The sequence below is a fragment of the Accipiter gentilis genome, chromosome 23 (genome assembly GCF_929443795.1).
Source record: "Accipiter gentilis chromosome 23, bAccGen1.1, whole genome shotgun sequence".
NCBI lineage: Eukaryota > Metazoa > Chordata > Aves > Accipitriformes > Accipitridae > Astur > Astur gentilis.
This window is the reverse complement of record NC_064902.1, coordinates 349,035-376,192: the sequence shown is the minus strand read 5'-3', so window position 1 is coordinate 376,192 and position 27,158 is coordinate 349,035. Positions and strand designations below refer to the sequence as shown.

The 27,158-nt window shown below is 38.6% G+C and overlaps 1 protein-coding gene across 6 annotated transcripts in view; it reads right to left on the bottom strand.

Moving 5' to 3' along the window:
- Positions 1 to 8,129: 8,129 nt before the first annotated feature.
- BICD2 (BICD cargo adaptor 2) overlaps positions 8,130 to 27,158 on the bottom strand; it is a 97,924-nt gene continuing 78,895 nt past the window's right edge. Inside the window, exons 6-9 of one of the 6 annotated variants that reach the window (XM_049826291.1) lie at positions 26,707 to 26,858; positions 13,468 to 13,678; positions 11,788 to 11,863; positions 8,130 to 11,317 (exon numbers count right to left, since the gene is read on the bottom strand). In XM_049826291.1, the coding sequence (XP_049682248.1) occupies positions 11,816 to 11,863; positions 13,468 to 13,678; positions 26,707 to 26,858 (411 nt within the window). In that variant the 3' untranslated portion in view covers positions 8,130 to 11,317; positions 11,788 to 11,815. Of the gene's footprint in view, positions 13,679 to 26,706; positions 26,859 to 27,158 lie in introns of all 6 variants that reach the window. The other 5 variants (XM_049826292.1, XM_049826289.1, XM_049826293.1 and 2 more) reach the window with 5 other exon arrangements.

Below are 27,158 nucleotides of genomic sequence, written 5' to 3'. Positions count from 1 at the left end.
GATCAAAAAAAAAAAAAAAAGTAGAAAAATTTCTTCACACTTGTGGTTCCATTTATTGTCTATCACGTGATTCTGAGGGTAATCAGTTGCAGCAATGGTAACCATTCATAAAGCTTTATGTTCCAAACCTGCCAAGCTAGCAACTTGTCAGAAGGGCAAGAAATATATTCAAGATGAGCTGTGAAAAGCCATGGGGAGCATAGCAAAGCTAAACAGAGGAAGAAGCAGGGTGGGAGGAAGAGTAATTCTGAGGCAAAAGTAAAATCTTTTAGCATGGAAAAAACGTGACAATTTTTGCTTTGCTATCAGCTCACATTTTCTCTACAGCCAGCCAAGGATACTGTGTACAGGCCTGTGCTGGTGAGCTGCTCTGTATTGCGCTGCCATCTCGTGTTTGCCTGGAGAACTGCTCCAAAATAAAACGAGTTGCAAGCAATGATACTGCATGTTCGAGTGTAATGAGCATATCCCTTTTACATTTTTTACCATTTAGTTATGAATGGAAGGATGCCACATAGAGCTGCAAACTGGATACAAAACTTTTAAAGTGCTCATTGCAGGAACATAACCTTAACCTGGAATTAAAAAGTTAACAAGGATGAAACAACCCTTTACAAGACTGCTGAAAGCCAGAGAGAAGGAAAGAATTACCAAGGCATCCAGTCTTTTCCCAGCGAGTTTCAGTGAACTTATTCATGGGTTTTGCCTTTTAAAATATTTTAATGTTCTATAGGCAAGACCTCAAAACCAGCCACTGGCACTAAATTGAAGCATTGGCATTTGGGCTTCTATAGGTTTTTTTTGTTGGGTTTGGGTTTTGTTGGTTTTGGGGTTTTTTTGTATCCTAATATCTGGAAAAGAGTTCTTGGAAAGATGGGAACAAGATTTATCTCCCATTCTGGATTCTCCTCCCTTCTCTTAGACCACAGTCAATCTTATTTCACAGAGCTGAGATTACAAAGAGAGCTGTTCCAGACACTTAGCAGTTCTGTAATTAACAGAGCATGAGGGGGCTGAACTGGAAATTTGGAGCTTTCAGCACAAATGCCACATAGAAGGAAAAACAGTTCAGATCTTCAGTGGTGGCCAGACTTGGAAAGAATATGATTTAATAGGTACCTTCATACTGGCCAGATCGCCCAGCCATGCTGCATAAACTGATCTGCTAGTACAAATTTTAACTCATCTGTCCAAATTTGTGCCTTGATTTGCTGGGCACTAAGAATAAAAAACACAGCCAGCAAGGTCAAAGAACAAGTATTCCTGTCAAGTATTCAATGGGCAGGTGTCCTGCCTAGCAAGGACTTGCACTCTTGCCTCCCCTCTATTCTCTTGAAGCTCACTTGGAAAAACTTTCTTCACACTACTTAAACCAGTTTTAGACTGCCCAGTATAAACAACTACACCTAAGAATAGTCATATTTTGTGTCAGGAGACCTAGTAGTCTGTAATCACACAAACCCTGCAACCTGTTTTTGTGAACATACCACCACAGCAGACTTACAACAGCATCTGCACTAACACATTTTAGCTGTGTGCACTGAATGCAGGCTAAGGGAGGGACTTCTAGTGAGGACGTTGCAGAGATGCAGGCTCTAAATGAATAAGGTAGAGCTGGGCACTATGTGGTTACCACAGTGGTATTACAGCTGTGAATATTGAGTTCTAAAATGCTCAGCGACCAACTGCCACGTTACCCATACCAATCTTGCGGCTCCCTTTCTGTGGACCTGTCCTGCACTGCCCAGCTTGCTCACCTCCCCACCTAACCGCCCTTCTGGTTCTCTCTGTGCATAACTTTCTGCACAATTTCCAGAGGGTACTGAAGGTCACAGATGTCCCAGCCCTCCCAGGACTGTGTCCATCACTAGGATAAGGTATCACAATGTTTGGGCTATTTTAGCTCTGGAAGCTGGTACTGACACAGACACTGACTTGGCTGGTAGCTTTCCATAGGCAGCTGGGGCAGCAAACTTAGTCCTCTTAATATAACAACATAGAAAGTAATTTAGTTAAAACCATGTTTAAAAGCAACATAACCTGAGGCTAGTCAAATGTGTCTGTTTACACTTGATACTGACATTCAGGTAAGTATAGCTGTATTTAGATTGAGTCAGATATTAATCAGAGGTATCTTGATATACTTTGATAGGAAATCATTCTGTAAACTGAATCTTAAAGAAAGAGGATTGCTGCAACCCAGGAGACTTGCATGAGACATTCTGAAACCACACACAAAAGCATTCAAATATGCCAGGGAACATATTCCTCTCCCACACGTTCTCATTTTCTTGCACTCTTCCTTTCTGTAGTCTCACGTGCCTCTCTTCCCAGCCCCTGATGGCTAATAAATGTGCTAGCTGATCCCTTTAAGATGGAGAAATGCATACTATGCAGTCTGCACTACCAGACTACACTAAATTGCCAGCTGCTTTTCTGGAACTGAGTTGTTCCTAGGCTTTATGCCAAACAATCCCTGCCCACAGCAGATCTAGCTGCTCCAAGTTGCTCAACAGTCCATCCTAATCCACTGCTGCCATTTTTTTCCTTGCTGCCTCTTTCATATTCTCGCAAACCTCCCTCTCTTTTTTCTTTTTAAAATCTGTTTTATGCTTACACCCTTTCCCCCCCACTTTCTCATTTCTCCTCCTGCCACTTCCCCTTCTCCTCACCCCCACAGAAACATGTCACGTTTTCTACGAATAGGTATTTGGGATTGGACCAGTGGCTGCTTTTGCTAGCTTTTTTCTGCCTCCATAAAAGTAACATCCCTTCTGAAACAGGACACTGGTGAAAACTGGCCTTCAGAGGAATAGGAAAACCAGCAACGACAATTTTGCCTCCTAGAAATGACACAGAGATGGAAGAAGACGTATCTGTTGCCTCTTCGCTAGCAGATATTCTGTCAGGTTTCTTAAAAGAGCCCTGAGCTCCGTACATCTGATGAAGCAGCAAAAGTGACAGTCTCACTTTACACCTCTGGGAAGAGCCTTCTGGATGAGAATGAAGAGTCTAACCCAAGTCAGAAAAGGAATCAGGGAAGCTCATGATAACAATGATTCCAAGGGTAATAAGAACCAAAGAAGAGGAGAAAAAGGCATGTATTCTTACCATACTTTCCACTGCCCAACCAGTTTCTGCAACTAGATTAGAAAGGCAGAACATGAACATCATCTTCAGGTCTCAGCCCTTCTCTGGGCTGTAATTCCAGTTCTGCTGTGGACTGTTGATAACTTGGGGGGGGTGTGTGTGTGAACATCACTGAGAGCCTAGCTGCATATTTCACTGAGTCGATGAAAGATACTTTAGCCTCTGCACAACAGCTCTTAGAAGAACTGTTCTCGGCTATTCCACACCCTCATTGTTCCAATTAAAGGCTGAATAACCTTTTAGTAAATATTATTTTTACAAAAAGTAAACATTCAATCAGAAAAGATATATATATATATATATTCCTATGTTATTTAAAGAAAAAAAAACCAACCCAGGCTTTCACCCATATAGCACAAAGGAAAAAAGGTAAAAGTTAAAGGTGCAAACTTTTTCTCTTCCCCTACCATTCTAGTAAGAAAACCACAAACCCTAAAAACCACTATCAGTGATGCAAAGTCAGGCATACAGTTTCATTGGCAGCCTAAAGGAAGGTGCAATTCAGAGGCACCTAGAAGGTGCCATCATCTCTGATGAATTGCCAGCAGCATAACAGGAGGTGCCAGGCACAGTGAGCTACCCTGTAAAACAGCCAGCAGGTCTTACAGGGTAAGATGCCTTTGTTTCTGCAACTAAAAAAACAAATTACATGGTGCCTGAAAATTGAATTCATTCTGGTTCTAGATGGTTCCTAAAGTAATGTCAGCAAAGACCAAAACTGATTCCTAGTGGCTGCTCAGCAGCTTGCACAAACCCAACAGCAGGACAAGAACCTGCAAGAGAAAAGCAGTGCTCACATTTGCAGCAAGATCTGAAGGTGTCAGGTCTGAAAGCCAAAGACTACCTTGTCAGGGAGAACAGCTGGAAGACAGGGAGCTTGGTCTGACACTTAACAGTGGTGGCACAGTGTGGTCAGTTTTCTTTTGACCCAGCTCTTCAAGCACAGTCAGATGCACTACTTCATCTCCAGCTCAGTTGGGTAGCTGCTTCATCCTCCAATGCGTCAGCATCCTGAAGATACACTGACAAAATTGCACACTGTTCTGGATCCGCCCAGTTACCAGATCTGTTATTCAGATAAAGCATCTGGAGTCAGGAAAGAGTAAACACCAACTTTTTGCCAACAGATGTGAAGCACTGCAAACCTCTGGCATGTCAGACTGTAGTGGTGAGTAAACTACCAGTGCTAAACTAACTAGCAGTACCTGCAGCTAAAACCATGCAGATAACTCACTGCCAGCAGGTTCCTGTGCGTTGGCTGTTACGGTCATGCTTGAGCTCTCTGCTATTTGACTTGAGTATTTGCACTAACCAAAAAAACCTTGCCACCCCAAGCATGAAAAGCATGCATATACTGGTGATAGCTAGGAATTCTCTCCCTATGGAAAAAGACAAAACCATAAGGAACTTGCTTTTACACACTGAATCTTATTTTGAGAGCTGTTAGTAAATAACCACATGACTACCAGCTAAAAAGAATTAATGCTTTCCACATCCTAATAAGGCACAAGTTCAGGCTATTCTTCAGATCCAGGTAAGATCACACTGTAAAACTCCTCCCAAAGCTGTCAATAGCATAGGCTCAACAGTCTTGTCCCTGACAGAGATGTCTGTCTTCTAAATGAAGGGATATTAATGCTCGGTCTATAAGACTTTGATAAATGGCTTAATAAAGGCTCATTGTTCATTTGGCAATAACAGGAAGCTAATGTTCTACTGCTGGATCAAATACTCTGTCCTTTGATAAAGCCTTGAGCTGCATTAATTTGAATTCCAGGGTAGAAGCCATAGAGGAAAAATAAGGTAAATAACATCTGAGATTAGTAGAAGCTGCCTCAATGTTTACTGAATGTATTTTGGAATAAAGATACAAACTGTCCTAGTTAGAACAGTCTCATCACCAGAAATTAAGGGGAAAATGTTTGTGACGATGAAGTTGCCAAACCGAGCGTTTTCCTTAGCTGTGAGTTAGCATGCACCTGAATATTGGGAAACTGTTTTAACCTAAAATTTCTGTGTAAAAAATAGGCAGCAAAGTGTGAAGAAGATGATAAAGGAGAAACTATCTTTTTAGTACCAAGCAATATAAAGCAGCATATACTAAAATGAACAGTTGTTTTTCCTTCCCTCCTTAAATTTAAATATGGAGATTTGCAATTCCTCAAATACATTACTGTTTGAAAAGCATAAATAATCAGTTTTGAAAAAAGATAAAAAATAATTTTATTGAGAATAATGGATTATGCAAGTGCTAGCAGAAATTTATTTTAAAAAATTCTGCTCTTCTAATACATATGATCTCTTTAAAACTATATACTAAATCATCAAAGTTTCTCCTCCCTGTTAAGCAGTTACAGTATTTTAGCACAGGACATTCACAACTCAAATGTCAACCTGCTGACATTTTTAAAAGTAAAAACAGAGATAGCTTAAAAATATAAAGTTGTTCAAAATTCTTGCAACATAAAGATAATTGGGCAGGTACATTTTTGCCCTTCACAGAGTGTCCTTCTAACCCGATATTCGATTCAGTAAGAAGCCATAGTATTTGTGGGTTCTGCCCATAATTTTCAGCTTAGTTAACCAACTTTGATCCTTACTCGCTAAACTGGTGGAAATCTGGCTGTGCATGCTTATAACTCACTTCAGCCTGGCTTAAATTAATTTCGTCTCTATGTAGCTAACTCAAGCTTCGCTTGAGCATGTAGCCTTAATCAGCAAGTAGAACATTACATATATTGTCCTAGTTAAATACCAGTATGTATTAGGTTTTAAGTAACATTTTAAACGTTCTCTCACGTTTTCTTCAGCATAATCACAAAAATCAGCTTTCATTACATTGCTCCCACTTGGTATATTACCTTTACTTCAGAAATAGTTTACATCAGCACCTAGAACCAGAACCAGATCCAGCTTATTTGTTTTTTTGTTGTTGTTTTTTTTTTTTTTTTTTTAAACACAGTTACTGGATCTAAGATTTTGCAACCACTTCACTTGATAATTATCAAATCTGATGACTTAGTTAAGAGCAGTATGTCCCAAAGTCACAGGGTTGGATAAGGTAAGGCTGGCTGATGCAGATTCAATGTACAAGATCAGGTCTCAGATTACCTTGGAGCTACCATGCTCAGTATACAAGGCGGAAAAAATTCACTTTGCAGCTGTGATAGCTCCTTCTTGTGGAAAGTTGCCTTTGCACTGAGAAGTGGCAACCCCCCTCCTTTACTGAATTTGCCTTTGCACTGAAAAGCGGCAAACCCCCTGGGAAAGACAGCAACTCTCTTGGAAGAAAAGAAAGGAATAGGATGAAGTAATCTTCCGAGTAGTTTGTCCATGAGTGTTTTCACCAGCAACAGTTAATGAACGTTTGCTTGAAGTTTTTGCAGATAAATATTCAATATAATACTCAAAATAATCATATTAATTATATACTCAGAATAATAATATTAACTACCTGCTTTGCTTGTTTTTGAGGTCACAGGTGATCTTTATAGTTTTTCATTGTTTTTGCTAAGTCCTTGGGTGGAAAAATACCTTTTCCTGGTCCTGTAGGTCAATTACAACAGCCTTTAAAATGACCACAAGAATGTGAATATATTTTTGAAACTGTAACTTCCATAAATATTTGCGTAGCTGAATTTTACTATCTTATCCAGGGGGATCTCCAAAAAGCACCTGTATCTTAATTTTCTTCACCTTCATCCCACAAAACTAGAGACATAGGGATTTTCTGGTCTGCTTCTCTTTAGGCCCCTAAGTACATCTGAAAGTCTGCCCTGTTTCTCCTCTGGGAAGTTAGTAGCTTGTTTTCAAGCCTTACTTGCAAGAAACAAATGATCACTACTGAATTACTGAATCCCCGGCAAGCAGGAGTGTATATTAGCTGGCAGATTCCTTTCCCAGAGACTAAATACAGCAACATCTGCAGCCTGGAATGTAGCTGGTGACCCACCCTCCCAACTCAGCATAGGCAACATTCCCTCCAGGCACTGTATTTTTTCTACACAGGAAAGAGTCAAAGAAACCGATGTTTTAATTAATAGCCATTCACCAGACAAGCTTTTAAGCGAAATATTCTCCTTTTGTTTTCTTACTTTCTTACTAAAGCATTTTTGAATTACACCATTTTACTATTTCAACAGGTCTGTCCTTGTTCTTCTGTCATTTGCATGCATATATATTTATAAAATGTTTCTCCATTAGATCACCCTGAAGATAAAGCTCCCATTATAGCAAATGCAAAACTATACAATCAGGACAAATGTCCTAGCAAATGTGCTCTGCTAGTTTATTGCACGCAATTCAACAACTATTTTCATGAAATTATGTTGATGAGCTGGTGTAATGCAACTGACTGCTACTAGTCAGATAGAAACGATAAGCAGAATAGTTCTAGGAATCCCACCTGAGAACATAAGAGTTCTTAAACTATAGTATAAAACCATATTTAATATTTCTAAGGCCCAATATCAATTCATTGAACCAGGAATATCCTTGTATTGATGGGGTAAAATGTCGCCTCGCCCTCAGACTTTAAGCATACTCCTTCAGGGTTTTGGGTTTTTTTGTGAGTTAGTTTGTTAATTCTACTGGATAAACATCATCTTAACACATTTTGGAGAGTATATGAGAAATTAAGATGTAATTTCACGAAGACTTGTCACCACTGCCACCAAAAACATTAGTCCTACCCTCCCCTTTCCTGTACTAGTACAAGTGTTTGCATGGCTCTTCGGTGAAACAGATTAAACCAGTCTGATCAAGGTCAAAACTAATCCAGGAAAATCTCATGAAACAGCACAGAGGATGGTGCTCTCCAAATATGAGCACAAATGATTCATTTTCTAGTTCTGCAAACTTAGTTGTAAGTTTCCAGTTTCTCTCAGATAAAAATTAATATTTAACCCACAATGAAAATAACTTAGGAAGACTAATTAAAATGGCACTTTCTTAAAACACAAAAACAACAAGCAGAAAACGCAATTCCTTTTCTCTTTTATTGATACTGCCAATGTGACTACCTTTATGCAGGCAGATTGCTTTCCTACATTAAACACTTTTTTATTAATTTGGAAGTAAGGTTTTGCCCTCTATACCTCCTAAGGTTATCCAATTAACACACAGTTATACTTTTAAGAAGTTTCCACATTTTCTCTTTAAGTTTTTTTTTTCAGATCTGTGTAAAGATTACTTGGCAAGAATACATGCATATGACGTTAAATGGAGACCAATCCACCACTAAAAGGTAATGCACATGAAACATAATACAGTACTTTGACATCATTTCAAATAAATACCCACATACAAATGTAGTTATTTTAAATGCAACAATATTTCTTATGAATCAATATGGTAACAGAAGATGGAAATAAAAGTCCCCACATCTAGGAATAATAATGCTTTTTTTCCAGCAAACAGAAATCTTTTCCCCACTGTCAATATTATTTCAATTTGTACTTTTTTTGAGGAGTGGGAAGGCTCCCCCCCAACAAGTACCAATTTAATCATTCATGTGAGCCTCAACAAACAGTAGAGAAATAGGTACGGCTTGTTGATGCACTTCTCCATTTCTGTTTCCTGAAATTACAATGATTAGATACGACATGCAAGAGAAGATATCAATGTTTTGTTGTTCACATTTGCAAACAATACTATGGTTAACTGCACCCACCACCATACAAAGCTAATATAACATCAATATTCCTTATATGTTCTCTGTACTGTTACCACAAATGTGTTAATACATCTTGCTCATTTGTTCACCATGAGTCCATTTGGTTCCCAAAGTGTATTCGAGTTTGTTTAGGTTTGTGGTTTTTTTCTCTATACCCCTGAATTTGCAAGGATTTGCATGATGAAATATCATTGACTAACAGAATTTTTTACAATTCCTTGAATATATAATCTCTATAGTAAGACTACCCATTAAAAATGTGCGAAAGGGGAGTTCACTTTGCACTTATTGCTCCATGTTTTTAATAAATTCCAAAACAGCCATTCCATATCTTCTAAGTTATAGGACTTAGACTAAGCTACTCTAAGAGTCTCCCTTAAAATGATTAAAGGCACTACTGGCAATAATTAATGACAGAAAGGCGCTGATATATAACACCCTATCATTGACAACTTTAGAATTTTTCTTTCTAAATGTACCATAATTTGGCACAATAAAATGAAAAAGTAACAAAACAATTCCAATTTGGAATTTAACTGGTATAGTTGTATAAAATTCTGTTAATCAATAATACTTCAACTTCCTAAAACCCAGGAAATCTGGAATTTATAGGTAATACTACTTATTTAATATTTTTCAAGTGCCTATTACTGTTTTAACCAGAGCAAAGTCAAGTTTTCTTCTTGTTACATTGAACTATTCCTAAGAATAATAATACAATATGAAAAAAACCCCAGAATTTGAATACCCTGGATTTCTTAATGACCATGGCAGTTAAGAAAAAAAAATAATCAGTAATTTAAACATATAAAGCTTAACATTTTATAATAATAAAAAAGCTGCTGAAGCACAGCACACAGTTTAGCAGAGCTCCTGTTTTTTTTGTTGAAACTCTTTTCTAATCACAATCTAGAGCCCCCCCAAAATCTCTGCCACATGCTGATGTAGAATTCAAAAATCACAAGCCCGAATTGGAGAGAAACTATGAGCACAAACCACTGCATTCATATAAACTCTTCTACATAAGGAATTAAAGAAGCTAAAGAAAAATATCAAAATATCAAAAGTGCACAGGTTTAACAATCAGATAAAAAATGAGCATCTACAATGAGATAAGAAATTCCCCCAACCGAACATTTCTAGTAGATCATAAACTAATATGGTGATCGTTACATTTGAAGTAGGTTTCTTCAGCACTTGTAAGTTTTCTTACTGCAGCAGCACTTACAGGTAAAGCTTGTTTTATAGCTTCAGACATAAAAGGAAAGTTTCAGGTAGTATATAGGAAAAGGTGTTTTCAAAAGTTAGGATCAGGTCAGTGGTTTCCATTCTTTGTGCAATGGGCTACCACTTTTAACCATAATGAAAGAGGTTAAGAAATGCTGTTGCACTGTTGGAAAGGCCTTCTCCAGGGACTACTCTACAGCTGAAAAATGGAAAAATAAAATAGCATTAGGAAAAAAAAACCCTGCAAAAAACCAGTGCTTATTTCTCAATTAAAGAACTGAAAACTTAAAACAACGTGCTGCAAAAGCAGGTTAGTTCGTTGAGGGTGTCTGTTAGCTTACTGGGACAGAAGCAGCCATTTTAGCTCAGACATGCTTCCCAAGCCAATGACACAATGCTTTATGGGGCTAGCCTGGAAGCAATAGCTTTGCAGAAAGGTTACTTACAAGTACTGAGTAAAGCTTTGCTGTTCAAGCACAAGTTAATAGCAATCAATGTGCAAGAAACATTTTCAGTGAAGCTTTAGGTTCTCCAGAAACATGCAGGTCAGTATATCATGCAGGCCAATGCAGAGAGTATCATTCAGAAGAAGAGCCTGCTTGCAGAGGTAGGTGACGGCTTAAGGAATTTTCCATGCTTTCTCTCAACCCATTGAAAGTGATATGAAAGACTTATAGCAAATGTATGTTTCAAGAAATTGTTAATCAAGAATTACAAGACTCAATCTTAAATATTATCTAAAAATACAAACAGCAGGATCAAGTCACCTTACCACCATTCCTCATTTCTTTTTATAACAGGTGCTACAAGAACTTAAGCCATAACCTTGACAAGCTCAAACAGCAGTCAGGTTGGCTTTTTTGTTTTTTTTAAAGATTCACAGAAATGAATGAAGATGGAAATGACTACTAAGACTACTGGGCTAATAGCAAAATTGTTCATACTTGGAACTGAAAGCGTGAGCCAAGACTGATAGTAATAGTCACTGTCTGGTAACACTGAAATCTTTACAGAATGTTCCAATTAATTTGAAAAAACCTAACAATGCATTCAATTAGTTTCTCCAATTTACCTTTTTGCCATCAGTATTTTGCAAAAATACTGCCATTAGAGACATGGAAGCAGTGAATACTGTATTAAAGCTCCCTACCATAGTAGCAAAATTGTAACTGTTTCTATTGGAGCAGAGAAAGTTAGCACTCAAATGCCTGCTTTTACAAAGTATTTATAAATTATACTTAATGCAGGAATGAGAAGAATAAAGGCCTTTTGGAAGATTGTGCAGCAAAGAAGAGACAAGCAGGATTGAAAATTGTTAAAAGATGTCTCGCTTCTAAAATATCAAACCTGCTATTTAGCAATATTAAAGCTCAAATTCAGGAGAATTCAGTGTTTTCTAAGAAAAGTAATAATAGATGCACAGGGCCTAATTTCTAAAGCCAGAATTGCTATTTGTTTAAACTTCTCAAGCAGTGATGTTTGAGCAACTTACTAGACTTAAATCACTTGGGTTTTTTTTCCTCCTCTCAATATTGGTAAATGCAATTCTGGCACTGGATTGTGGCATTCTGATGTTTCCCAGCTTTGTAGCAAGGTTTCTACAATTTCATTTGTTTAAAGTCTCACTGTATGAATTTAGAAGTCTGTCGTTCCCCGCCCCCCTGCTATAATATCTGTGAAGCCAAAATCCCATGTGGTTTCCCCTCACTGGGAAAACAAGCTGTGCTCCTTATTACCTTATATTAGTACTGTGATATCTCCTGACTACTTATAGGCAGAGCGGCAATGCACAGGAAGCAAGCTGCTGATCATCTATAAGAAATGGTAGTGAGATGAGGCAGTACCACACCAGGAATATTAGAATGGCTTTATAAAACATCACTATCAAGCAGACAACTGTGCAGTCTCGCATTGCTTTTAGTAATACTATAGGCATACAAAATCATTTGAAGGAGTACAAAATGAACAGGGCTTTACATTAAAATAAAATTTGAGGCTAGGCACTTTAAAACTCTGGTTTAAAGAAAAAAGTGTGCCTTGTTGTGCTCCACAAATTTTCCACAATTTTAGAAGCAACATTTTCAATCTTTTTCTCTTATGTAGGCACCAATTATGAAGTACACTTTTATATTATCAAACATACTGTAATTAAGTGGCTAAAAAGGCCCCTTAAAAGTTCAATAGCAGACAAAGGTTTATTTGTTTTTAAAGATTAATATGTATACTAAGCTACTTCATAAATAATTATTAGCAGGATGATCTGGTTCAATTTCCTGTGCCTATAATGTAGAGCCCTGTGAAACATGTGCTTGCATAAGGAATGCAATATCTTTTGTGTATTTAAAAAAATGATCAGAGCTCTGAACTACTATTCTATTTAGGTTAATACTGAAAGCTGAGAAAAACTGTTTTGTGACTGACAATACTAGACCATAGTCACATTAATTCGACACATATACGTTGTGTGGCTACAGTAATACATAAAACAGATTTTTTCCAAAGTGTTATGCTTGCAAGGAGCAACATGAGACCACAAAGATCCTTTCAGGACATGACACTTTTCCACAGCATAACTTCTTAAAGTGGAACTGTCTACCAGGTAGGATCCCAATTCTTAAAACTTTAAGTTTTACATCAGGTGGAGTAAATATTGCATAATTTTAATAGAAATGTGCAAGTTTCTTCTGGTTAACCCTCTGGAAAGAGGGAAGCAGAGTGTAAATAGTGTACCCTACCAAGTTTTTTTTCTACGTTTTATAGCCTGTAAAAGCCTTAGGACTTTGGTCAGTTGGTGATATGACAGCAAGTTCTTAATATCTGCCACAACAGGCAAATTAAGTTTGGTTCCAGTTTCAACATGCTCTGCATTTTCAAGACATACCTCTAATTTTAACATTTGCTTTTCACCACTTCTTAAGCCACAATAACAAGGAAGGTTTTCTGTTTGTTCCTGCCTGTGAAAGCATGTATTGAAGTATGCTGCAACCCTGGAGAAAGGATCACATTTGCACTATACAAACTACAATTAGTAGCACCAGATGTCCTATATCGGGTGTACTCTTTTAACACTTACCATTAACAGCAAAACCCATACATGTTAATTGTGGAAAAAGCTAATTCCTTTCCACTATTAACTTGTTAATAGCATCCCCATACTTATGAATTAGTTACAGTTAAGACCACCATAATACAATTTGTATTACTTGGTTCAACAACATACTAGTACAAGTCAACTCACTGCGACATTAGATAGTGGGGATTTACGCTGACAGTTACAGCATAAAATAAGATGCATAATATGATTTTTCTACACACCTGTCCTAGTCACAATAGATTTTATACTTCTCACTACAAAAAACCTGGTTGTTAAGGACAGATCCTTCAGACCTGTCTCCGCAGGACCGAATATGACTTACACTAGGGTTACTGCTCTTGGCTTTGGAAGCAGATTTTGTGCGCACCCTTTTGGACTGCTCATGGTCTAGCTCCAAATGTTCCAGGCGCTGGGTCAGTGCCAGTTTCTGCTGGATAGCCATCCGAAGCAAGGAGTTCAGAGTCTTCTTCTCATCCTCAGCTGCTGCAAGCTGCCGCTGCATTTCATCCAGCTGTGTGACATATTCGTCACATCTGCAATGAAATACATCAATCTTTAGCAATCCTGTTTCCACCTACAAAACATGAATCCCTTGTGTCTGGCTGATATTAGCAGAGTGATAGTTTTGCAGTTGCTTGCATACACACTCTTTTAAACAGGAACTTCAACCAAACCTGTAGAAAATTACAGTTACCTTTCACTGGGGTTCTTACAATCCCACACTTGGCACTTCTGTTCATGCCTTTCAAGATGTAGTATAATTAACAGCATCCTTAGATAATGAAAGTATGGAGCCTCATATAGAAGCACTCATATCTAAAGATTAGTAAGATGCCCTTCCATAGTGAGCAGACACAATGCAGTCAAATTACTTTCGTCTCTCCTTACACAGAGACCACAACAGTTCTAAGCTTCAGGCTGGAAAGGGAGCCTGAGGGGAACAGTAGGACTGCTGTAAAATAACCATTACTAAAATGGCTACTAATACCTTTTGATAAGCACCTGAACTTCGTAGTTTGTTACTTTACACATGGAGTCCAAATAACAAATTTCCAGTGGTGACCGAACAGCATTGTTAAACACAAGCATCTTTCATAGTTCTACTTTAACCTACTCCGATTCCTGCTGTAAAAATTCTAGAAGTAGTGCTTTATTACTGTTTTCTCTATAACAAGTGGCCTTTATATAATTGTTTTCACTTTCAAAATTAATTTTAGAACAGTTAAATAAAGGAAGCAAGTGTTACTGGGAACACTGGGGGGGAAGCTATATGAATGCCTGCAAGCTGTTTCATCTACAATCATTTTCACCAAGCTTGGAAGCTACTTAACTTGCACAGTGCATCATGAGCAATCTAAAAAATGTATGTCTTTACATGTAGATGCATATTTACTGCACATAGAAGACCAATTATGTGTTGGGTAGAAAAATAAATATTCATAGGTACCAGCTGGAATTTACAATGGCCACATCTGTAAAATACAACTTCCTCATAAACACAAAAATATCAGCAGAGAAGTTCCTTTTAACATTGAAATAGAAAAGCCCCTGACTTTAAGCAACATTTATTATCATTAAATAATATAAAGCAGACTGGGGGGGAAAAAACCCCACCACAAAACAAAACTGCATTCATATGCAGATTCATCAGCTGTGCTTATACTATCAAATCCTGAATTCTGCTTTCTCTGACTTCAAATAGCAGGATTAGGCCTATATTCCTAATTATGTTTGCTTGGGAAGAAAAAAAGGAAAAGGAAAAATAGAATTTTATTTTTGAATACGTGTAGAGATTAAACAATAACCCAGAAATATTCATATAAAACCTGCATGAACTACAACTGCAATGTAGCTTAGCATACCAGAAGGTTTTGAGTTTAGGGCCACTGTGTGAGCGGGAATCTATCCTCTCAAATCTCTGTGCATCCTGCCTTGTGTTCATCGCAGTCTCTCTCATACTGTGGGGCATAGGGGAAAACCAGCGTGTGAGGCATTTCTCTTTTTAAAAAAAACCAACAAGCAGGAACCTTAAACTTGCTAGAAGCCTAGCACCTGCCCTTTTCTCTTCATAGCTAGGTCAACCTTACAAGGCAAAACCAATCCATACACCTCAGTGAGGGCCAGATCTTACCCAATTTACCATTAGCACTAGAGAAGAACACACTGAAATGGCCCTCGGAAGACTGAAAAGATGAAAATGAATTTTGCAGGTGTAACAGTCCTCCCCTCCTATGGAAGATGGCACCAGCTCCAAAATGAGGGCATGGCTAGAGAAATGAATAGCTCACAGCATCATTGCTAACCGTGAGCCCTGTTGATCTAGATTGTCAGAGATGTATTTTCTTCACTTGGGGGTGGGAGCAAGGCACAGATTAGTCAAGGCAAGATTACTGTGAGGCCTGAGAGCTATGGGGTTTCCCTCCAGTTTTCAAACACACTCATGACATTTGAGGTGAAAAGCGCAAGTCTGGTTACATCACAACTTACCTTTCTGCTTTCTTTTCTACCTATGCCCAATTCCTTCAAAGCTCCACTACAGCAAACCAAAGGAATGTCCAGAAAGTGTTACCAATTCCTTTGAGGAATGCAATGCGATTGCTTCAGCAAAATATGATCTGGCACTGATCTGTCCCATTACCCTCGTTTCATTCTCAGTATTACCCTCCCAAGAGATTTGGGCAAGGTGAAATTGTGGGGAGGTTTTTCCCCCCCCTTTCCCAGCTACTTTCTTGTGAATCAAAATGTATCCACTTTTGTACACAACAGGAATTTAATTTAGACCCCAAATTTTCAGCTCAGTGAAGCAGTGTCAAAATTGCTGCAGTCTGTCTGCTCATTTGACTTCCACCAGAGAGGTGCTAATCAATGCCAGCCAAGGCAAAAGTGGCAGATTTCTCCCCTGGCCAATTTAGGAAAAAAAAAAAAAGATGATGAAAACAAAACCATTGCAGTAAAGCAGAGTAGGGACTTCCCACATAGTCCTGCTAATGTCCCTTAATACTCTTCTCTAAACATTTCTGGTATTACTCAAATGCCTCTGATCAAACACAGTCAGTTGTGCCAAATCTGATAGCTGACTGGTAACACAGACAAATACTTGTCAGAGTCTAGAAGGCAGTAAAGTCATTTGCATGTGAGCCAAGTTATAATTAAAGCCACGACTTTGACTCCAAAAGGTTATTGTAGCAAGTCATTATCTCATCAAGCTTTCTGTTAGCACAAAGCTTTTAAACATCAAGTAACTGTCCTTAGAAATTACAAGGCATTCGCTATTTCAAATATCTAAATTAGCGCTCTTTTTCCCCTGCCATAAAACTCTATGCAAGGAGTTTTTCCTTCCTTTCCAACAAAAAGGAAGTGTTATCAGTAGCACATATGCAGTTGCAGTTTCTACTGTACCTAATAACTGATCTCTCATATATAGGAGAGGACCAGAGAGAGGCAGGAGTGTTAACTACTATGACTACACAGTCATGCATCCTGAAGCTGTTTTCCTGATCTTTACATCAAGTGAAATTATATGGCCTCAAAACCAAACCTTCTCCTGGTGCAAGCATGGTCATACAGAGTCAGAGGAACACTACACTATGCAAAATACAGCAATCGTTCACTCGAACAGAACAAGTGAGGGTTGAAAAGTTTCGTAGCAGTGGATGTAGTCGTTGCGTGCTCAGGTGGACTGGGATCTGCCCTACTTCCTTCCTGCTGTTCACTGACTCCCAATTTAATTTTCTCAAAAAAAAAAAAAAAAAGTTAGCCTTCCTAAGCATGTAAGATGACACAGCCCCTCGCACTACTTTAGCTTAATGCAAAGCTAGTAGTAGTAGCCATGGCAGCATAGTTTTGTGGTATGTGTATCTGTGTTTTCACTGCTTTGAGGATAAAACAATAAAAGATCCTTCGCTCTTACAATTTCATTTGCCATGTGCTGAGCTACTTCCCAGCTGTACATTCAATACAAAAATCATCAGAAGGTCAGAACAGAAAATGTCTTTGTTTTAAGAACACCTTTGAATGAAAATAATTGAGCTTTCATGCTTTAAAGAATATGAAATTAGCATAAGCCTGTTGTACATCTACACATTCACAGTTTTAAGTGGATAGTGAACAGAAGGCTTTGATGTTCCCTATTCTCTTATGACTGGTAATTAACAATAACAAAAAAGGACCTTAAGGAAACATCAACTAAATTTTTAAAAACAAAACCAGCTAAAACAAACATTGACACAGAGGAAATAAATATCCTGAATGTTAAATGTAAAAATGAGAAATAAAAACTAAATCCTCTAGAACACTACCTGAAGCCAAATTATTGAAAAATATAACAATGGGTTGTCTCATTTTCAAAAGCTGCATACCGCTACTTCCCACAAATGCCAGTTGTGCCTTATTTCTACATACCATTTTATTTAAGCTTTAGCGTGTACTATATTTAATAACATTTATAGCTAAATTTACTATTGAATCAAGATCTGTTCCAGAAAAAAAATGATGTAACCAAATGCACCTGGGTATAATTATACTTCTTCCCCCTCCTCTGCAATCAATATGAGGACCATATGACAACTTCCAAGAAAGCAAGACAGATGTGACTGAAGGAGGCCTTTTGAGAGAAGCATCAACTACTTTAACTTCTACCTCAAGAGATTAAATTGTCAACCTACATAAGAAATTAAAACATGGAGGATTAAAATCACAATTTTTCGGCTTTATGAAAAACTGGGAAACATATTAGCAGAGAAGCAGTTAAAACGACATCTAAATGAGCGTTGCCTTCATTCGGCTATAAGGGATATTAGCCACCTGCTATTTCAAACTTAATCTTTACATTAGAAATTAAGATTAAAGACTGAATTTTAACACCTTCCCCCCACCTCCCCCTTATCTCAACCCCTGGTGAAAACCAGCTCATCGGCAGACAATGTGACAGTTTTTTATTACCAAAGGAGGAACACAGGGAAGAAGATTATAGCAGTAATAAAGCTACTGAATCTCCTTTCACAAGGTGGCCTTCCACTCTGCGTTATATGGCAAATGCAGATGAGCCCCACCATGTACCGCAGAGCTGTGCTCCTCAGCACCAAAGTAAGATTTAGAGCCAGTCTATACACAATTTGGATTTTTAAGTGGAAGAACACAGAAGGTTGTTACTAGGGTGTCCTGGTTTCAGCTGGGATAGAGTTAATTTTTTTCCTAGTAGCTGGTACAGTGTTATGGTTTAGATTCAGTAGGAGAAAAATGTTGATAACACTGATGTTTTCAGTCTAAACACTACTTATCAACAACTAAGTCAAGGATTTTTGAGCTTCGCATGCCCAGCCAGCAAGAAGGGAGGGGACACAGCCAGGGCAGCTGACCCAAACTGGCCAAAGGGGTATTCTACACCATGTGATGTCATGCCCAGTACACAAACTGGGGGGAGTGGGGCTGGGAGGTGAGGATTGCTGCTCAGGAACTCACTGGGCATCAGCCAGCAAGTGGTGAGCAATTGCACTGCTCATCACTTGTTTTGTACATTCCAATTCTTTTATTATTATCATCACTTATTATTAATAGTATTATTATTATTAGTTTGTTCCTTTCTGTTCTGTTAAACTGCTCTTATTTCAACCCATGAGTTTTACCATTTTTTCCTGATTCTCTCCCCCATCCCACTGGGTGGGAGGGGGAAGCGAGTGAGCGGCTGCGTGGTGCTTAGTTGGTGGCTGGGGTTAACAACATAGGGATTGATAGCAGAAAACAGGCACACCTTCAGAAACTAGATCATAACTATTATCGCACCCAAGCTGTCTGACCTGGTCTCTTCTGAAAGAGCTCACACTGGATAGAGATTGGCATATCCATAAAACCAAACACATTTGTTTTTTAAAAAGTTGTTGAAGCAGAAGCATTAAAAAGCTTAACCCCACATAAGCATGCTCCAGGCAGGTGAGTTTGCCACGTGTGCTAGTCCAAGTGCAGCCGCACCAGAACTCATGCAGACCTGACTGCAGGACCAAAGCCCTCTGCTAGGTCAGCATCTTTTAGACATTTTTAGGAAGTATACTAAGCCCATCTCTTGCCTTGGTTTGCACAGCTGTAAATTGTGCAGATTCTAACTCCAGTAATGTGTTCTTCAAGAATCCCTGAAGAACAAAATAAAGCACAAATCCTGAAGACAGCAGAAGAAAGAACACTCCAGATTTAGGCAGTTCAGGATTACAGATAAGCAAGCTCAAGGGAATATCTATGGAAACCTTAGCCAACTGCTAATCCGCAATTACTTCCTCAATACCTTGCACTGAAACTCATCTGAATTGTATATTTGAAAGGAATAAATGCTGTGGCCTTTATTTGTATAAATCATTGTGATTTTCACTAAGAATGGAGAATAGTTTATAACCAGCTACAGTTTTCCAGAATGTTCATAATCAGCCATGTGTAATCACTATTAGTAAAAGCTATTAAAGAAAGTAATCAGACCACAAATCTCTCTTGTAGTTTGAAACATATGGGAAGAATTATCTCCTGCACTGAAAGGGAACAATCAGCCCCACACTGCTGGACACTGCAGCTCTTCTAAATTTCCACCGATAAAAACTCTCAATAAGAGATCATAAACTTTTATGGCAAATTCCATCCTCCTAGAATTCAAAAGAAAACTCCTTTCTTTTTTATATTTAAAGGTTGAAGTTAGCAATCCTATGCCACTAAATTAGCAGTAAGTTTAAAGCTATTGCACAGGCAGGACATTTTTCCCAGTTCTTCACTGAAGGGGGTAGCAAGGGGTGGAGGATCTAATCCTAAATTCTCCACCCCTCTCTACCCCATACCACCGAAGCTGTGCACATGCTTTGTTTTTTTACAGACTATGAGCACTGACACTTCCTATTAATTGCCAAATGAAACCAAGACTTGCCTATCTAAAATGCTATGGATACAACCAACTGTTGCTGCAGTAGTCTGCCATGTAAGGTACTTTAAAGTAACTCACTTTCCATTTTGATAAGAAACGAAAGGATGGACAAGCTACACAACAAGAGCTGGCATTGTCTTTACTCTGACTATTTCTACAGCACCACTATTGCATCACAGGAACACCTCCTGTGTTTTACTCTCCTTAACAGCAGGCATTCAAAAAAGAAGCACCATGGCACACAGGAATTAGTGATGTGGACCCAGCTGCTTTGAAAAATATCTGGGAGAAGAGTGCCAACTCATTGTAGCAACCCAGGTCCAGGGTCTATCTACAAGGGGTACCTTCACCAAGGTTGAGTCTCAATATATCCAGCATTACTTGTAGTAGACATTTTAATTGCCAGACACATTTAGAGTCTAGAGCAGGCACATCAGTGTTATAAACGTGACTATGTGCAAGACAGCACTCATGGTTTTTTGTAGCATGTCTGTAAGACAGTCGAATGCCTTTGTCCTGCCTGGATGTCTCCTTGCGTTCACATGGGTGCTGGCGGCCCAGACATTCTTCTCTCCAGACATCATTCATCACCTCTTGATCTAGCACCAGGAATAGGAGGCAAACGCTGTTATTCCCGTCTGGGAATCCCATTCTGGAAATTTTCAAAGTCATATTTTCTGTGTCTGGCTCCTTTAAGCATTTATCCTATGGGTATTTTTAGAGAAGTTGAATACTTTTACTGTGTGGAGTCCAGTATGAAGACCCTTTAGCTATAATTCTCAATCCTGTGAGGACTCCACTGTTGTCTGCATGAATTTAAACTCCTTTATATTCTTCAGGCCTTTCATGTCCATGAACACAAGAATATTTTCCCAAATGCTTTGGATACTTGGAAAACTGACAGAGCTTGTATGATTCTGAACTGATGTATGTATTCATTTGAAACACCTTTTCTCCATTAATGAACAACAGCTAGCTTCTAGATTCTTGTGTGTAATCATGGATTTGTTTCTTCATCACAAGGAACATCTTGTAATTTTAATCTCATGTTACATGCTGTCAGTCTTTCCAGTATGTTCTAACACTTGCCACTTGTCCCCTTGCTGACTTGTTGCAGAGTTTGTCTTTCCCTTCATTTACAGTTTATGAAACACTGGAACATGGGGATAGCGATTAATTACATCTAGGCACATTTGTTCTCTACTTTTCAAAGCCTTCTGCTGGACTTTATTACCATTCTAACTTTATTTTATAGGGATGAGAAATGTCTGCTCTCTTACTATCCTCCCTTGCTCTCAGGCTCTGGAAAAGAAACACAAAATACATGAACAACAAAGTTGAGAAACCTCTGTCTTTAATCAGAGGACTGAAGATGTATCCTAAGTAACTTCTCAGAGCCAGCTTATCAGGGTTTAGTAGGAGAAATGCAACTTCATATGAATATAATTTTTTGGTTTTGTTGCCTGACCTCGAGCAAATAAGCCAGCTTTACTCCATCTACTGCAAGAGTTTGGCTATAATCTTGTCACACGGGAGGTATTTCTAGAGAGAAGAGATTATGGCGTCCTGCCATGAGTGCAGGTAGTACTTAACATACAAGTTAAAGAGACATGAAACTTGCAGGCTGTATCAAAAGACATGAAAACAGCAGAAAAATAACACAGGGAAGAGAAAGTGAAAAACCATGTTGTACTTTCATTGTGTATGGTTTCTGCTATATTCTACATTTAGTAGAATTTTTGGAAGGATGCTTACTCAAATTCTAGCAAATCAAACTCAAGGAAAAGATCAGCGTAACAAAATAAAATAACCTTTGCTTTTAAAAATGCAAAATTGTGTTTAAACTGCCTTCTTGTCCAATCCATGACAAGCTTTTCTCAGTGCATTCTTTTCTTGGCCTTGAAGTGATGGCCATACTGGCCTCCTGTTCTTCATCTAACTGTCCTTTAAGGACTTTAACCTGAATTGCTAGTTGATGAATCTGTATACCTGTGCTTCATTATCACTTGCAGTGTCCTCTGGAAATTGCAGATTCAGAGGTGTTCCCCAAACAACTAGCAGAAACATACAGTCTTCCTACTCCCTCCTTCCTTACTGAAAATTCAAGCTAAACAAGCATCAGGCTTAAATTTCAAGCTGGATTTCTCTCATCTGTTTTGATACAGTATTTTTTTCCCCCATAATCAATTTTAAGAAACCTATGCTCTAATGTGCTTGCAAGTTTGAATGACAAATTGCTTACAGGCAAGCTAGAAACATATCTTGACCTACAAGACAAGGAAACTGTGCTTCACTCCCACCCCAAATCATTAGAAAAACAGCACATACTCACTTCAAGTTCCCTCAAAGTACTCAGGAGAAGCTCTTTGTGTAGGAAAGAAAGGAATCAGTCTTTCTTCTGACAATATTTTAGAAGATGAATTAATTTATCTCAAATTTGCTACTACCCCCCCCTCCTCACACTTAAGTTGCAATTTATATTGTTCTGTAAAAAAAAAATTCTTCCAATTTTCTTAACCTACTGAGAGTTACAAAAAATTTAACCCTACCATAAAATATTTTTGGAGGTTAAATATTTTTGCCAGGAAAAGACAGCAGCAGCTTGTAGCTCTGTGCTCCCTATGCAGTACTTTGAAGTGACCTGAATACCACCAGTGGTATCTACCTCTAGTCTGGGAACTCCTGTTCTCACTCACTGCTTCTTCCTTACTTGGTGCTGTTAACATAGGGCATTGGTCACATTAGACTCAATAAATACTCAACACTTTGAAAGCAGCCCCTTGATTCATATATACTTGAACAAAGACCTGAGTGAAACCCGTTAACTGCAAATGTGTGTTCTTTATACTTTTTTTTGATCATAGAGATGTAATTAAAAATCAGAGCAGTTCAAACTCTTGAGAGTAAACACTGTATTTTAAAGACTTATTCTGCCTTTTGGAAATTTCCATTTAAGTTTTTGTTTGAAAACAAGTTAGTTATTAGTTTATACTGTCTGAAGTAAAAATTCCAAATGAGTGACTTGTGTGAAGCCATATTTTCTTTTGCCAATTTGCAAGGATTTATTCTTTAAAACACAGAGCATACCAGGTATGTATGTAGTACAATAATACCCAGGTATTATTGTAGCTCACTGTTGCAAGTGTACTGTAAAAGTGACTGCTTTCTTTGCAATGTTCACTCTCATGTGCATACAATATACTGTTTTAAATTCCTAAGTAAATACATTCATAACTCTCTCAAAACAGTAACCACTGTAGTGCATTTTGTATGATGAATTTTGAGAAAGATTATTTTGGGAAATATTCTTTCAAACAGCTGCTCCAAAGAACAGGTAAAGTACAGAAGCCAGATGGTATCCATAAAGAGAAATTACCACCACTTCACATCTTGTAATAAAGCTGAAGGCTGCACCCTAATGAACATTTACTGCATCATTGTCAGGCCTTGTTTATTTACGTTTTGCAGAACCCAAACTGGCTGTTAGCAAGTGCAAACCTACTTGACAAAGTAGAACAAAAAAGATATTCAGCTTCTGTTCGGACTTTAAATGGAGAAGTGATTGCATCTTTTTTTTCTGGTGAAGACAGAGTTTACTAATGAAGCATCAAAATTTTTGATTGTAATACAGTGATACGTAAATACCTACTACAGTCTAATTGAGCAGATAAATTCCATTTTCAGCTCTACAGGGCAGATTTTAATCTGGCTTCTAGTGCTTTCAGTCTGTACATACAACAGGGATAAATGTGTTGATTAAGGAAATCTGGACTTAAACAGGGCAGCTATTGCATGTACATCTATAGTACATTATGCATATCTTGATTTATTCCTTTCTATGACAGTTTAATTTTAGGCATACAGTGTTGTCTAGAGTGCTGCAGCAGTTCCTCAGTACTGGAAGCTGTTAATCTGCGTTTTGCAAGCCTTCCTTTGTCTCCAGGCTGAGGTCCTATTGTATTTTCATCACTTATTAAAAATAGCTGGTAGTATTGCCAAATTAGTGGGATTAACCTACTTAAAAAGGAAATTAGGTCAGTTACTATATTCATGCCCAGCCTTCAACTCTCATGTATTGTTACAGCTCTCTTGCATCCTACAAAATGGGTGTCTTCCTGTGGAAAACACTTATCTGTGTGCAGCAATCTGCTTCATCTCACACTCAATACAACACTGAAACAAACACGGTGGGATAAAGGCCCCATTGCTTGTTATTAGTCTCTGCTGATACAAACCTCTTGGCCAGAGAAGAAACACGACTTACTGTAGACTGTTAAGAGGTGCTCCACTAGCAGGTGGTTTGCGACACTGTCAAATACTTGAAACATACCTAAAAAATCAGACTCCAAAACAGTTTTTGAGGTTATCTTCAGCAAAGCACCTAGGAACATCCCTTCCACACCTACCTGACCTGAAACAGAGACTTAGATGAAACAACCACTGACAAAGGAATGCACTCGGCCAACCACCAAACTACTAATCCTCTCTGACCAGAGATCAGGGAGGGAAGGGGTGACAGTACCGTACCTGCAGTAATAGGTCTTGATAGCTATTGTGGCATCTGAAACCCTGGGCACACTGGGAGAAAGAAGCAATTCTTCATGCTCTGTGCAACTGCAACTGTCTCAGGCTAGGTGCAAAATGCCAGGCCCAGCTGCTTATCTGCCATGCAACGATCAGGAATGCAAGCGCTCACAAGACAAAAGGCTCAGCGGACCACATGTCTACTCACTCCATCCTCAGCTTTCCGAGTCCTCCTTTGCTCTTGGCCCTTCATTTTTTTTACTACAGTTACTACTTAAAGCGTAAATTCAGAAATGACAATTGTTCATTTAGGCAGGGACATCCCCAAACAGAGCTCACTCCTGCCTCTAATCACCCACAACTCCCTGTGAGAGCTCCAGGATAGAGCTCTTAAGTCAGTTGCTTCCAGAAAAACTTTATTCTGCCTCCAATTTCCCCATGCCAAGGAATCCTCATTATTGTCTTCCCAGGAAAAGGACAAGACTGACCTCTAGATAATACACCAAGAGAAAGGCAGAGAGAGAATTACCCCTCTGGCATTTCTCTGACAATTCTTCCTCTCCCAGACCAGTTCACAGTCACACTCTCACATTCACCTGAGGCAGGAAAATCAACGTGTAGGGAAAACATACAGCAGTTGCATGTAACTTAGACAGCTAGGTCTCTGCATCTATGAAAAATAACTGAAAGTTAACAGTATGCTTTTCCTCTTTCCTCTCAGCTTCAAGCTGATCTACAACTAACAAAGAGATTGCAATTTCTGCATATTAATTACACCCCAGGAAAGGAGAGAGAGAGGAAAGAAAGTAGGACAAATCCAGACTGTACAGGGCATTCCTTTCTCTAGCATAATAAGCTGCCACAATTCAACCCTTAGCATTCCTTGGTATCCATTTCTTCTTTCCATGCTTACCCACATGCATAGATATTGCTGAGAAAAGCTGAATCACCAGGAAGTCTAAGATTACTCAAGGAACATGAAAGCTGCTGCAGAACCACCCCCACAAAAGACCATACAGAAAAGCCTCAGGAATCCTCATAAGCACCTTCGTGATTCCTTACTATGGTGCTTTTTAGCATATGGCAGAAAGAAAACCTTTTCTGGTTGGGTTTTTTTTTTGGTTTTGGGGCTGTTGGGTTTTTTTTTGCGGGGTGGTGGTTTTTTTGTTTGGTTGGGTTTTTTTAGTGTCCAGAGAAGGCAGAGAACAAAACAGCATACAGCACACAGACTCTCCCATACCCTTGGGTTAACTTAAAAGAAGGATCCAGGTTACATTAAACAGCATCCTTTACAGTCTCTCTTCTCCATCTTCTTTAGGCAATGCATGGAATACGCAGGCAAATGAACATTGCCAGGGGAGTCCCTGTGAATCCCACTGAGCTGGGACTGACAACTTTTAGATAAAGATTTTTCTTTTCCTGTTTTCCACGATCATCTCCACACAGGAGCCAACTGAATGTTCCTTAGCTGTGAAGAAGATCTGGATTTTGTTAACATGATGTTGTTGCCTCAACATTCCCCAAAAGAAATGTGCAGACTTAAAGAAGTCAATGACAGTAGCAGTAAGCAACATGCAGATCAAAATAGCATTTCTCACTTCTACAGCACGTGACGTGTCAGCGGGTACTTTTTGTCTGTTAACGCCACAAAGCACAACTAAGAAGCAGAAGCAAGTTCCAAAGACATATGCAACCCAATCAGCTCACACAGGTAAATGGAATGACAGAGATGCCAACTGCAGGATGGACAACCTAAGAATAACAAGATGTTTACAACATCTTTACTTTTTTTCTGGATCATTACAGTTCAAGCAGAGTCACATCTTCACTGCATAATAAACGTTCATTTTGCATTGTTAAATGTCACTCCTCCTTAGAGTTAATGGCTTCAAGATCCAGGATTAATCTTGCACCCAAATTAAATAAATACCTCCACAATAACTTCTTGTTTTGTAGCAATATACTATATCCCTGGCATTTTCCTCATCAGTCAGAACCTAACGCAGACAAACACTGTAAGCAATGAACTTGGAAAAAGGAACCCCAACCTGCCACTCTCAGCATGGGTGGGTGGGCAGGATGTTCAGCTCTTCCCCCACACCAGCAAGGAATCACATTTTGCAGAGTTTATATTCTCTTTACCTTGTAGCAAACATTGCTCTCAGGGAAGAGAAGGTAGCAGCATCTTCTTTCAAAGCCTTCAGCTCATTTCGCAGCTTCATCATTGTCTCCGTAACCATAGCTTTCTCATTTTCATACTTGCTTTTTAAGTTGGCAAGGGCTACCTCTGCAGTCTATTGTTTACCAAGAAGAACAGAAATGTACTAGTTAATGGAACTCTTCACAAAGCGGCTAGCTAATACATTTCTAATCACTATTCGCATAATGAAACATTTACTTTGTACTGGAATGTTAAACTTCTGGTCAACTTTTCTTGTACAGATTAAATTTAATTTTTGAACACTGGAAACAGATTGAACATATGGGTCTCCTACTCCCATTAAGCATGCAGTAGCATCTAGGAAGTTACAGAATATACATTTAGTGACACCTATCTCCAACTAGTAAAAGAAATTAAACTTTACATACTTCAA